The 14538-nt window shown below is 44.7% G+C and overlaps 1 protein-coding gene across 1 annotated transcript in view; it reads left to right on the top strand.

Annotated features, from left to right (window-relative positions):
- The window catches only part of CAPN9 (calpain 9), a 260696-nt gene that overhangs the window by 191672 nt on the left and 54486 nt on the right, over nucleotides 1–14538 (top strand). Inside the window, exon 13 of the mRNA XM_077289096.1 lies at nucleotides 11341–11421. Coding sequence (XP_077145211.1) covers nucleotides 11341–11421 — 81 coding nt within the window. The remainder of the gene's footprint in view (nucleotides 1–11340; nucleotides 11422–14538) is intronic.

Raw genomic sequence — 14538 nt, 5'->3', positions numbered from 1 at the left:
ATAATGTCTTCCATAGATCTTTATTGCGGAAATATGTGGTACCCGTTGTTCCCTCTGTTGATCCTCCGGCCCCTGTGTTGGTTGATGGGGAGTTGAAGTATGTGGTTGAGAAGATTTTGGATTCTCGTTTTTCGAGGCGGAGGCTTCAGTATCTTGTCAAATGGAAGGGTTATGGCTAGGAGGATAATTCTTGAGTTTTTGCCTCTGATGTCCATGCTGCTGATTTGGTTCATGCTTTTCATCTGGCTCGTCCTGATCAGCCTGGGGGCTCTGGTGAGGGTTCGGTGACCCCTCCTCAAGGGGGGGGTACTGTTGTGAATTCTGCTTTTGGCCTCCCTCCGGTGGTTGTAGGTGGTAATGCAGTTGTCCCTGGGTTGCATGTCATGATTCTCAATGGCGAGAGAACATAGCCCAGCATATATGAGAACTAGCTCTTGGAAGATGGAAACTATACTGACCATGAACTAAACCTGCCGCACAACTAGAAGTGGCCGGGTAGCATGCCTACGTTTTTTAACCCTAGATGCCCAGCGCCAGCCGGAGAACTACCTAATCCTAGCAGAGGAAAAGACAGTCCTGGCTCACCTCTAGAGAAATTTTCCCAAAAGGCAGACAGAGGCCCCACATATATTGGCGGTGATTTTAGATGAAATGACAAACGTAGTATGAAAATAGGTTTAGCAAAATCGAGGTCCGCTTTCTAGATAGCAGGAAGACAGAAAGGACACTTTCATGGTCAGCAGAAAACCCTAACAAAACACCATCCAGAAATTCCTTTAAGACTCTAGCATTAACTCATAACACCAGAGTGGCAATTTCCGATCACAAGAGCTTTCCAGACACAGTAACGAAACAGCAGCTGTGAACAGGAACAAAATGCAAAAACACACAAGGACAAAAGTCCAACTTAGCTGGGAGTTGTCTAGTAGCAGGAACAAGCACAGAAGGCTTCTGATTACATTGTTGACCGGCAAGAAACTGACAGAGGAGCAAGGTTATATAGCGACTCCCACATCCTGATAGGAGCAGGTGAACAGAGGGGATGATGCACACAAGTTCAATTCCACAAGTGGCCACCGGGGGAGCCCAGAATCCAATTTCACAACAGTACCCCCCCCTCAAGGAGGGGGCACCGAACCCTCACCAGAACCACCAGGGCGATCAGGATGAGCCCTATGAAAGGCACGGACAAGATCGGAGGCATGAACATCAGAGGCAGTGACCCAAGAATTATCCTCCTGACCGTATCCCTTCCATTTGACCAGATACTGGAGTCTCCGTCTGGAAACACGAGAGTCTAAGATCTTTTCCACAACGTACTCCAACTCACCCTCAACCAACACCGGAGCAGGAGGCTCAACGGAAGGCACAACCGGTACCTCATACCTGCGCAACAATGACCGATGAAAAACATTATGAATCGAAAAGGATGCAGGGAGGTCCAAACGGAAGGACACAGGGTTAAGAATCTCCAATATCTTGTACGGGCCGATGAACCGAGGCTTAAACTTAGGAGAAGAAACCCTCATAGGGACAAAACGAGAAGACAACCACACCAAGTCCCCAACACAAAGCCGAGGACCAACACGACGACGGCGGTTGGCAAAAAGCTGAGTCTTCTCCTGGGACAACTTCAAATTGTCCACCACCTGCCCCCAAATCTGATGCAACCTCTCCACCACAGCATCCACTCCAGGACAATCCGAAGATTCCACTTGACCGGAGGAAAATCGAGGATGAAACCCCAAATTACAGAAAAACGGGGACACCAAGGTGGCAGAGCTGGCCCGATTATTGAGGGCGAACTCCGCCAAAGGCAAAAAAGCAACCCAATCATCCTGATCCGCAGACACAAAACACCTCAAATATGTCTCCAAGGTCTGATTAGTCCGCTCGGTCTGGCCATTAGTCTGAGGATGGAAAGCAGACGAAAAAGACAAATCTATGCCCATCCTAGCACAGAATGCCCGCCAAAATCTAGACACGAATTGGGTCCCTCTGTCAGAAACGATATTCTCAGGAATACCATGCAAACGAACAACATTTTGAAAAAACAGAGGAACCAACTCGGAAGAAGAAGGCAACTTAGGCAAGGGAACCAGATGGACCATCTTAGAGAAACGGTCACACACCACCCAGATGACAGACATCTTCTGAGAAACAGGCAGATCCGAAATAAAATCCATCGAGATGTGCGTCCAAGGCCTCTTCGGGATAGTCAAGGGCAACAACAATCCACTAGCCCGAGAACAACAAGGCTTGGCCCGAGCACAAACGTCACAAGACTGCACAAAGCCTCGCACATCTCGTGACAGGGAAGGCCACCAGAAGGACCTTGCCACCAAATCCCTGGTACCAAAGATTCCAGGATGACCTGCCAACGCAGAAGAATGAACCTCAGAGATGACTCTACTGGTCCAATCATCAGGAACAAACAGTCTACCAGGTGGGCAACGATCAGGTCTATCCGCCTGAAACTCCTGCAAGGCCCGCCGCAGGTCTGGAGAAACGGCAGACAATATCACTCCATCTTTAAGGATACCTGTGGGCTCAGAATTACCAGGGGAGTCAGGCTCAAAACTCCTAGAAAGGGCATCCGCCTTAACATTCTTAGAACCCGGTAGGTACGACACCACAAAATTAAACCGAGAGAAAAACAACGACCAGCGCGCCTGTCTAGGATTCAGGCGCCTGGCAGACTCAAGGTAAATTAAATTTTTGTGGTCAGTCAATACCACCACCTGATGTCTGGCCCCCTCAAGCCAGTGACGCCACTCCTCAAAAGCCCACTTCATGGCCAAAAGCTCCCGATTCCCAATATCATAATTCCGCTCGGCGGGCGAAAATTTACGGGAAAAAAAAGCACAAGGTCTCATCACGGAGCAGTCGGAACTTCTCTGCGACAACACCGCCCCAGCTCCGATTTCAGAAGCGTCGACCTCAACCTGAAAAGGAAGAGCAACATCAGGCTGACGCAACACTGGGGCGGAAGAAAAGCGGCGCTTGAGCTCCCGAAAGGCCTCCACAGCATCAGGGGACCAATCAGCAACATCAGCACCCTTCTTAGTCAAATCAGTCAATGGTTTTACAACATCAGAAAAACCAGCAATAAATCGACGATAAAAGTTAGCAAAGCCCAAAAATTTCTGAAGACTCTTAAGAGAAGAGGGTTGCGTCCAATCACCAATAGCCTGAACCTTGACAGGATCCATCTCGATGGAAGAGGGGGAAAAAATGTATCCCAAGAAAGAAATCTTTTGAACCCCAAAAACACACTTAGAACCCTTCACACACAAGGAATTAGACCGCAAAACCTGAAAAACCCTCCTGACCTGCTGGACATGAGAGTCCCAGTCATCCGAAAAAATCAGAATATCATCCAGATACACAATCACAAATTTATCCAAATAATCGCGGAAAATGTCATGCATAAAGGACTGGAAGACTGAAGGGGCATTAGAAAGACCAAAAGGCATCACCAAATACTCAAAATGGCCCTCGGGCGTATTAAATGCGGTTTTCCACTCATCCCCCTGCTTGATTCGCACCAAATTATACGCACCACGGAGATCAATCTTAGAGAACCACTTGGCCCCCTTTATACGAGCAAACAAATCAGTAAGCAGTGGTAACGGATATTGATATTTAACCGTGATTTTATTCAAAAGTCGATAATCAATACACGGCCTCAAAGAGCCGTCTTTCTTAGACACAAAGAAAAAACCGGCTCCTAAGGGAGATGACGAAGGACGAATATGTCCCTTTTCCAAGGACTCCTTTATATATTCTCGCATAGCAGCGTGTTCAGGCACAGACAGATTAAATAAACGACCCTTAGGGTATTTACTACCCGGAATCAAGTCTATGGCACAATCGCACTCCCGGTGCGGAGGTAGTGAACCAACCTTGGGTTCTTCAAAAACGTCACGAAAGTCAGACAAGAATTCAGGAATCTCAGAGGGAATAGATGATGAAATGGAAACCAAAGGTACGTCCCCATGAGTTCCTTTACATCCCCAGCTTAACACAGACATAGCTCTCCAGTCGAGGACTGGGTTATGAGATTGCAGCCATGGCAATCCCAGCACCAAAACATCATGTAGATTATACAGCACCAGAAAGCGAATAACCTCCTGGTGATCCGGATTAACACGCATAGTCACTTGTGTCCAGTATTGTGGTTTATTACTAGCCAATGGGGTGGAGTCAATCCCTTTCAGAGGTATCGGAGCCTCCAGTGGCTCCAAATCATACCCACAGCGTTTGGCAAAGGACCAATCCATAAGACTCAAAGCAGCGCCAGAGTCGACATAGGCGTCCGCGGTAATAGATGACAAAGAACAAATCAGGGTCACAGATAGAATAAACTTAGACTGTAAAGTGCTAATTGAAACAGACTTGTCAGGCTTCTTAGTACGCTTAAAGCATGCTGATATAACATGAGTTGAATCACCACAATAGAAGCACAACCCATTTTTTCGTCTAAAATTCTGCCGCTCGCTTCTGGAAAGAATTCTATCACATTGCATATTTTCTGGCGTTTTCTCAGTAGACACCGCCAAATGGTGCACAGGTTTGCGCTCCCGCAGACGCCTATCGATCTGAATAGCCATCGTCATGGACTCATTCAGACTCGCAGGCACAGGGAACCCCACCATAACATCCTTAATGGCATCAGAGAGACCTTCTCTGAAAATCGCCGCCAGGGCGCACTCATTCCACTGAGTAAGCATAGACCATTTGCGGAATTTTTGGCAGTATATTTCAGCTTCATCTTGCCCCTGAGACAAGGACATCAAGGCCTTTTCCGCCTGAAGCTCTAAATGAGGTTCCTCATAAAGCAACCCCAAGGCCAGAAAAAACGCATCCACATTGAGCAACGCAGGATCCCCTGGTGCCAATGCAAAAGCCCAGTCTTGAGGGTCGCCCTGGAGCAAGGAACTTACAATCCTGACCTGCTGTGCAGGGTCTCCGGCAGAGCGAGACTTCAGGGACAAAAACAATTTGCAATTATTTTTAAAATTTTGAAAGTGAGATCTATTCCCCGAGAAGAATTCAGGCAAAGGAATTCTAGGCTCAGACATAGGTGCATGAACAACAAAATCTTGCAAATTTTGTACCTTTGTGGCGAGATTATTCAAACCTGTAGCTACACTCTGAAGATCCATTTGAAACAGGTGAACACAGAGCCATTCAAGGATTAGAAGGAGAGAAAGAGAGGAAGGCTGCAGTATAGGCAGACTAGCAAGTGATTCAATTAAGAGCACACTCAGAACTAGAGGAAAAAAAAAAAAAAAAAAAAAAATTGTAGCAGACTTCTTTTTTCTCTCCTTTCTCAGCCAGTAATTTAACCCTTTTTTGGGCCGGTCAAACTGTCATGATTCTCAATGGCGAGAGAACATAGCCCAGCATATATGAGAACTAGCTCTTGGAAGATGGAAACTATACTGACCATGAACTAAACCTGCCGCACAACTAGAAGTGGCCGGGTAGCATGCCTACGTTTTTTAACCCTAGATGCCCAGCGCCAGCCGGAGAACTACCTAATCCTAGCAGAGGAAAAGACAGTCCTGGCTCACCTCTAGAGAAATTTTCCCAAAAGGCAGACAGAGGCCCCACATATATTGGCGGTGATTTTAGATGAAATGACAAACGTAGTATGAAAATAGGTTTAGCAAAATCGAGGTCCGCTTTCTAGATAGCAGGAAGACAGAAAGGACACTTTCATGGTCAGCAGAAAACCCTAACAAAACACCATCCAGAAATTCCTTTAAGACTCTAGCATTAACTCATAACACCAGAGTGGCAATTTCCGATCACAAGAGCTTTCCAGACACAGTAACGAAACAGCAGCTGTGAACAGGAACAAAATGCAAAAACACACAAGGACAAAAGTCCAACTTAGCTGGGAGTTGTCTAGTAGCAGGAACAAGCACAGAAGGCTTCTGATTACATTGTTGACCGGCAAGAAACTGACAGAGGAGCAAGGTTATATAGCGACTCCCACATCCTGATAGGAGCAGGTGAACAGAGGGGATGATGCACACAAGTTCAATTCCACAAGTGGCCACCGGGGGAGCCCAGAATCCAATTTCACAACAGTTGCAGTCCTGCTCAGGTGTATCTGCTGATTGCAGTTCTGACTGGGGTATTTAGGCGTGCAGGATTCATTAGTCCTTGCCAGTTGTCCATGGTTGTTGGGAGGTTTTGGTCCTGGTTTGGTTCCTCCTGCCTTCTGCCAAATCAGCAAAGATAAGTGTCTGGTTTTGGTTTCTGTGGCACACATGCTGTGTGCTTAATAATTCAGTGCTATTCAGTGGGTTTTTTTTGTCCAGCTTAGATTGTGTCAGTATTTTCTTAGTCTTGTTGGATTCTCTGGAGTGGCAGATATACATTCCATGTCTTTAGTTAGATTGTGGAACTTTTTGTATTATCTGCTGTGGATATTTTTGGAAGGGTTTTAATACTGACCGCTTAGTATTCTGTCCTATCTTTCCCTATTTAGCTAGAGTGGCCTCTTTTGCTGAATCCTGTTTTCTGCCTGCGTGTGTCTTTCCTCTCCTACTCACAGTCAATATTCGTGGGGGGCTGCCTATCCTTTGGGGTTCTGCTCTGAGGCAAGGTAGTATTCCTATTTCCATCTATAGGGGTATTTAGTCCTCCGGCTGTGTTGAGGTGTCTAGGGTTTGTTAGGCACACCCCACGGCTACTTCTAGTTGCGGTGTTAGTTCAGGTTTTGCGGTCAGTACAGTTTCCACCTACTCCAGAGAAAGTTCATGCGGCTCCAAAGTCACCGGATCATAACAGGAGATGCACTGTGCAATACAATACAGCCCCCACTCCCACCTCACTTGCATTGACCTCAACGATAAAAGGCTGAGAAACGTCAGACTGTATAAGAATTGGCACAGAAGCAAAAACCTTTTCAATGTATCAAATGCCTCCCTGGCAGGACTGGACCACTTGGAAAAGTCCGTCCCCTTCCTGGTCATATCCGTAAGAGGTTTGGCTACTACCGAAAAGTTCTTTATGAACTTACGGTAATGGTTGGCGAAACCTAAAAACCTTTGTAACTTCTTCAAATCCTACAGACGATCCCAATACAATACCGCCCGAACTTATGCTGGATCCATGTGAAAACCGGTGGAAGACAACAGACATATGGGTTTGACATATAATTTATTGTCTCGGAGTATATGTAAGATCTGCCTGACATGTACCTAGCGTGACTCAAGGTCAGGTGAATAAATTAGTATGTCATCCAGATAGATAACCATGAATATGCCTACCAGGTGACTAAATATGTAATTTATAAAGTGTTGAAAGACGGCGGGCGCATTTGTCAATCCAAATGGCATCGCCATGTCTCTCAGGTGAATTGAACGCTGTTTTCCACTCATCCCCTCTTTAATGCAGATGAGATTATATGCCTCACTGAGGTCCATCTTAGAGAACCATTTTGCCCCTACAATTTGATTAAACAGGTCTGGAATGAGAGGGAGCCGATAAGGATCACTGACAGTGATCGTATTGAGTTCACGAGGGCATAACCCCCATCTTTTTTCTTTACAAAAAGTACCCCGCAGTAATGGGGGATGAGGATGGTCTGATATGACCCTTGCAAGGGTTTCCACGATGTAGTCCATCATGGCCTGTCTCTCTGGACCCGAGATATTATGGAGTCTGCTCTTGGGCAGCTTGGCACCAGGAACGAAATTAATGGCACAATCATAAGTATGATGGGGAGGGAGTTCTAGGCACCCCTGCTCTGAGAACACATCCCCAAAATCCGTCAGGTAAGTAGGCACAGACTGGGTATCCACCCTAGCCAACCGGGTACCCAAGCAGTGTCCTTGACAATACACAGTTCATTTTACTACTTCCTGAGTCTTCTAATCTACTACAGGATTGTGCAGAGCGAGCCAAGGAAGTTCCAGTACCACAGATGAGGGCAGACCCTCTAGCACATAACAGTCCAACACCTCAGTGTTAATGGAGTGCCCCGTCAGGGCAAGGGGGTACCCGGAACCGGGTCCGGTTGTCTCAAATGGGGATGTCACGGTGGCTGACCCGATCCGTGGCCCTGGGACGTCCGTGTAAAAGGGAAAGGTCTTTAAAGGGATAAAGTTTATGTTCTTGATGCCACCTGTGGTATTCGGTCAGAGTGACCGACGCTGCTTTAAGGGGTCCGCTGGGGTGATGTTATGGCAGCTAGATGGTATACCTTCCCACAGGTAAAGTGTATCCCCAGGGCTTCCCGGAGAATAGATGGTGAATGGTGAGTGGCGCAGAGAAGAAAGAGGACACAGGGTTGCAGTCTCTTTACCTTTACTGAAGACTTCAGCATCCACAGTCCAGAGCACCAGATCACAGGGCAGGCAGAGTCCTGCCGGTTTAGAGGCAAGTCCAGAGTCCCCTTGTCCAGGTGGAAAATAAAAGCCTTCCCTCTAGTGCCGTGGTGGTGTAGTCTCTTACTGCTAAGCTTCTCATAAGGTCCTCACAGATGTTATCTCTCTCTGTCCCCAGAATGGATAGGACATACTCGTATGACTGGTGACTTGAGGCGGTTTATAGGGACTCTAGCACGCCCCAGTCTCTAAGGTTGTCACCGTGCCTCCTGGGTGTTAGGTCGGACAGGTAACGTAGAGTTCAGCTGTCCTGCCGGTCTCTGATGTAAGTCATAGAGGTCCTTACAACCTCGGTGTTCCGGCTACCGGTCACTGCGCCTCAGAAGGAGGCATCCTGCTCGGGGCTGGTCCCCTTCTGATATCCTCTCCTGTGCTTCCTCTCCTGCATGCTCGCTGCAAACAATTCAGCCTTCAATGTCTCTTTCTATGAGCTGCAGCTCTGTGGGCATGCACAGCTCCGTTGACCCTCTGTCCTCCTCAGACTACTGTCTGGAACTTTTCTGAGCTGATGTTTTTTCCTTCTCAGTTTCCTCTTGCTGCCAGGAGCTGCAGACCCCCACGTCTGCTCAGCTATTCTCCTATCGTACCAGCTTCACCTCAGCTGATGTGCTACGACAAGCTCCCTTCTGGCAATCTCTCTCTCTAGCACATCTTTCTGTTTCCTTCCTCTATGTTTCTCTGACAGGAACTGAACTCACTTTCCCTACAGACTACCAGTTATATATATATATATGGGATGTCACCTAGTAAATAGGATCAGAAGCTCCCCCTGGTGGCCTGGAGTGTGAAGTGTTGTATGTTTGTAGTACCTGGATGCAGTTATCCTTCCTTGCCTCCAAACATAGCATCACTCTCCCTGGGAGGAAAGCAATACCACTGTGACGACCAGGACCCTGGGGCGCCATATTAACCTGAAGTCGCAAGTCTCGGATGACTTGAGTAAAGTGCCCCTGTCTCAAGGGGGTGGAGTCGATGGCAATTATGGGTTTGGGTCTGGACAGAGCATGTGGGATAAGACTTTGGACCTGAACGAACCTAGAGTCGATCAAATTAAACCCTGCACCACTGTCCAAAAATGAAGACACGTCCACCTTAATTCCACTCATGTGAATTATGGCTGGTAGAAAAAACTGTGTCCTACCCACAGAGGTGATAAGTACACCCAGGTTGCTAACCTTCCCGCATCCCGGGCAATCTAGTTTTCCAGTGGTTGCTTATTATGCGGTCGGGAAGTACACATGCCCTTGAACTATGAGTATTTAATGCATCTATTGATATTGTATTGTGGAAATTTCTGTAGCTGCAGAAATTAACATGCTGCAGCTTGTAAACCAGCACAGTGGAGAAGTTTACGCAACGGTAAATAGACGCACAGTCAATAAATCCCACCCACTGTGCTTGTAATATAGAACGCAGCGTTTTGGATACAGTGCAGATGCGCTACATCAAAACCGCTGCTCTTCCTGATCGTGGTCACGTAGCCTTTGTTTTTCCAAACTTAATATTCCCAAGTTTGATAACCTGTCTTGGTATTGTAGTCATTTAATCATTTCACCCCTGGGCCCTTTTCTGTTTTCCCGTTTTTCGCTCCTCTTCTTCCTAGAGCCATCTTTTTTTTATTTTTCCGTCAATATGGCCCTGTAAGAGCTTGTTTTTTGCGGGACAAGATGTACTTTTGAAAGACACCATTGGTTTAACCATATAATCTACTGGAAAATTGGAAAAAATTCCAAGTGCGGTGAAAATGCCACAAAAAGTGCTAAAACTGACCTACCATTATGATCACCCAGGTCATTACGAGTTCACAGACAACAAACATGTCTAGGTTCTTTTTTTATTTAAGTGATGAAAAAAAATTTCAAAGTTTGTAAAATAAATAAATAAAAAACGCCGGTTTCTGAGACCTGTAGCATCTCCACATTTTGTTATCTGGGACTGGTCAGGGCTTATGTTTTGCGCCGAGCTGACATTTTTATTGATATCAATTTGGAGTAGATGCAATTTTTTGATCGCCTGTTATTGCATTTTATTGCAATGTTGCGGCAACCAAAAAAAGTATTTCTGGATTTTTTAAAAATGTTTTTATTACCAATCAGATTAATCATTTTTATACTTTAATCAGGCATTTCTCAATACCAAATGTGTGTATTTTTTTGTATTCTATTATTTTAAATGGGAAAAAGAGGGGTGATTTAAACTTTTTTATATTGTTTAATACCTTTTTATTTTTTAAAGCTTTTTTTTTCTGTTTTTTACATGCTTCAGTAGTCTCCATAGGAGACTTGAAGCTGCGATCATCTGATTGCTTTTCTTACATTACAGCGCTTCAGCCCTGCTCTGTGTAACAAAAATGAGCATGCGCTATGAACGACGGCCACTGGGTGGTACTCATAGCACATCAGCTATGACAACCACAGACCCCGTGTTGTCATGCCAACCCATCAGCGTCCCGTGATCATATGACAAGAGGGCAGGTCTGCAGGAACTCAGATAAAGGGGATGGGCGAGACCCTGGAATATAATCATTTGCCAGAAGAGGGCAGTATTTGACCACAAGAAATAGGATTTTATGCCACCAAAAGAAAAAGTGACAAAAAACACAGGTTGACACAGTTGCAAAGTCCAGTATGATCGGACTCAGGTGACCTGTGGGTGAGTGTAAGGAGAGACATGTCAGGTGAGCCTCATCATCCTGGACCATGTATTTTTTCTAAACAGCATTGTGATTGCAAAACAGAGATGTTTATAATGCTGGAGTCGGTCTTTGATTTACGCTGCCTATTGTTCAGGAAGCAAGAATCAGCGAGTTTCCTTTATCATTGCTCTCACGGCAGAATAAGCAGACTTGTGTGATGAAGCTGTGTCTTTTGGCCTATAAAATCTATAATAGCTGTGTAATGAAACTGTGCCATTTATATGTTATTATTCGCAGCCTCCAAAACCAAATCCTCCACATAAAGAGACAGAAGAAGAAAAGCAGTTCCGCAGCTTGTTTCAGCAAATTGCTGGAGACGTAAGTATAGTCGTCCTCTAATAAAGAATAATGGTGAGCATTTTAAAATGGCCATAAAAACCATAACATGTGATATGTGCCTCATCTGCAGACAAACACCGTCACAATCCAAGTCACACTAGCTACCAATAAAGATGAGAAATATATCCTATAAAATGTGATGCAATATTACATAAAGCAAGCGACAAAGCTCTAAAAAACACATTACAGCACCACACACATTAAACATATCGGGGCACATTTGTAAAAAATGTTTCCTCAATACTGGCCAAGCATTCAGTCTGGAAATGTCATTGCTGCAAATGATTCAGATTTGAACTGCCCCACACAATGCTCATCAGTATGACAAACTTCTTCCCCAGGTTAGGAAACATGTTCCAGTGGGTGGCAGCCTTCTAAAAAAGTGTGGCCTAAAACAGCAAAAACATTTCACATTTTCACTCTAATAGGGACAAACAAGATCTTTTTGCCAGGATTTCCTCAAAATCCATCGAATGGTCTGTTCATACATTCTACAAATCCTCCTCAAAAACTTAAGAGTTCCAGCTCTGATTCCACTCCTAAAAAACTCATCAATAAGACTCAGGCCTTCAATTCATTAAAGAGATTTTCTTACATTCTTAAGTTGCTTCAATTAGTTAGCATGAACAAGTTTGCCGTTTCCATCTGCTGTCATTCTCCTGAATTGACAGCTTTCATCTCTTAGGCCCCCATTCACATGTCCGTATAAAACCAGAATCGAAAAAAAATGTCAGCAGTCTCATGAGTGTTTCCCATCAGTGTGCCATCCATGTGCTATTAGTGTGCCATATGGTTTTTCCGGTATGGCTTAAGAAAAATCAGTTCCAAACCCTCCTATACTTTGTAATGTTAAACATGTACATGCCATCTGTGTGCACCCACATGGACCCATAGACTTGTATTGGCCCTTCCATAATGTAAAAAAGAGGACAGCGCCACAACGGTCAGTGATGAGAAAAAACTTACAGCTTTAATCTGCCAACTGCGGCGACATTTCGGTATAAACCTTTATCAAGCACAGTGTGACACATGTTCCAACCACCATTATATATCCCAAGCACCACCCCTCATTAGAACAAAACACCAATAGGAGTATAGTACTACAATGACACAATACATCAATACATCAAAATACATATAAATATACAAAAAATACTTGTACAAATACATAAACATTGACAATACAGCATCAGAAAAAGGCATACTAGTCCTGATCTCTAAAAATCCAACGAACTAACCTACAAAAATGCAAAAAAGATCGCCCTCAAACAGATGTAAACAAACGACATTCCTCCAATAGAACTATAGCATTCCCCGTAGTCAAGATACAAACCACCCCCCCAGGATGATGTCATAACGGCCGTAGTCCAATCAAATACTCCTCCACAAATCATGTGATCATGGTGATAGAAAAGATTGCTGCACAGATCCAGTCCATACATGGGAGAAGTCTCCATTGCGCATAGCAGGATTAGTATCCAGGATATCGATCAGCTGGTCACAGGGGTAAGATGAATCCCTGCGCATGTTCAGTTAGTTCACAGCAAGCATACCCACTATATATGCCACAGGCAGCGTCCATAACGATCCAGATAAGTAGCGATATCCTGCAGACTCATCATATTCCGATAGCGTTCACCTATGCAGGAAAATGGGGGCAGCAGTCCATATGTGGCAGTTGTAGGTATGCTGCAGCTTGTCCATAGTGCACATTATCCCGGCCATATATAAATATATCAAATTCAGAACTAACAGTCTATGAAAATAAAAGTAAAACATCTCTACATTATTAGACTCAAATACTGTCACCCAGGCCTGATTCAGAACACACCCTCAATGACAATATATCAAAGACCGCCCACAAGTGTACCTCCCCCATTGGAATCTACTTCAAAACATCAACATCATATATAGAAAAAAACTTTAAGCTGATAACCTTTAATAGTGCAACAAACATGAAGGACCGAAGAGATCTATCATGATAGCCGCACCGATATGTGCAAATAGCCCTCCTGGGGAGGAAATAAAAAGTCAGTAAACAAAAAATGCTTAACATTAAGGGAATCATTCATCATTAATATCCCCACACATAAAAATAGCTAGTTCAATGGGACAAACCCTCAATATTCTACCAGGGATTCCCAGCTAGTCTCCCATGCTGGTACTTGCCTAGCCTCAAGCTGCTTAGCATTTACAATCTGGCGAGGGCAGGCACATTCAGCCTAAAGTGGCCATATATACCATAAAGAAAATAAAGAAAGAAGAAAGAAAAATAGGAAAACAATAATGGTTAAAAACATTATACCAGAAGATTACTGTCAGAAATATTTAGCAGATACTAAAGGCAACAGCTCTGTTGGTACTCCAAATTTAACCCCCTAGGTGACAGGGTGTCGAGCTCAAAAATCCATCTTAATTCCCTCTTTTTTAAAAGGGCAACACGATCTCCCCCACGTCGCATCACTGGTACATCATCAATCACCCTGTACCTTAGTTGATTGACCGAATGTCCCTTATCGTGAAAGTGTCTCGGTACGGGCAGATCCAATAATTTGGTCCTAATCGTACTTTTGTGTTTGCTGATTCTTGCCTTGACCTCCATAGTGGTCTCCCCCACATAGAAGAGACCACACGGACAGGTCAAGACATACACCACAAAACTGCTCTTACATGTATACCGCCTCCTAATGTCGTATTTTTTACCAGTATAGGGGTGACAGAATGAAGCCCCCTTGAGCATGTTACCACAGCAAGCACATCCCAAACATGGAAAATTGCCAAGGCTCGGCTGACTCAATGTCATTTGTAAATCCCTTTTAGAACTTCCAATATCCGAAAGGACCAATTCATCCCTTAAATTTTTGTTCCTTCTGTATGAGAATAAGGGAGGTGCCTGAAACTCAACAACATTGGAGTGACCCTTATTCAGCAAAGACCAATATTTACGTATGATACCCGAGACCTTTGAACTCATACCATTATATGTACTCACAAATGGAATTCTTTTGTTAGTCTCTACCCTATCCTTTGGGACCAAAAGATCCTCGCGTCTGGTATCCAAGGCCCGCTGTTTATATTTTACAAGGTCACCCCTGG

The sequence above is a fragment of the Ranitomeya variabilis genome, chromosome 2 (assembly GCF_051348905.1).
Source record: "Ranitomeya variabilis isolate aRanVar5 chromosome 2, aRanVar5.hap1, whole genome shotgun sequence".
In the NCBI taxonomy this organism is placed as follows: domain Eukaryota; kingdom Metazoa; phylum Chordata; class Amphibia; order Anura; family Dendrobatidae; genus Ranitomeya; species Ranitomeya variabilis.
This window is presented reverse-complemented; position numbering and strand designations above follow the sequence as displayed.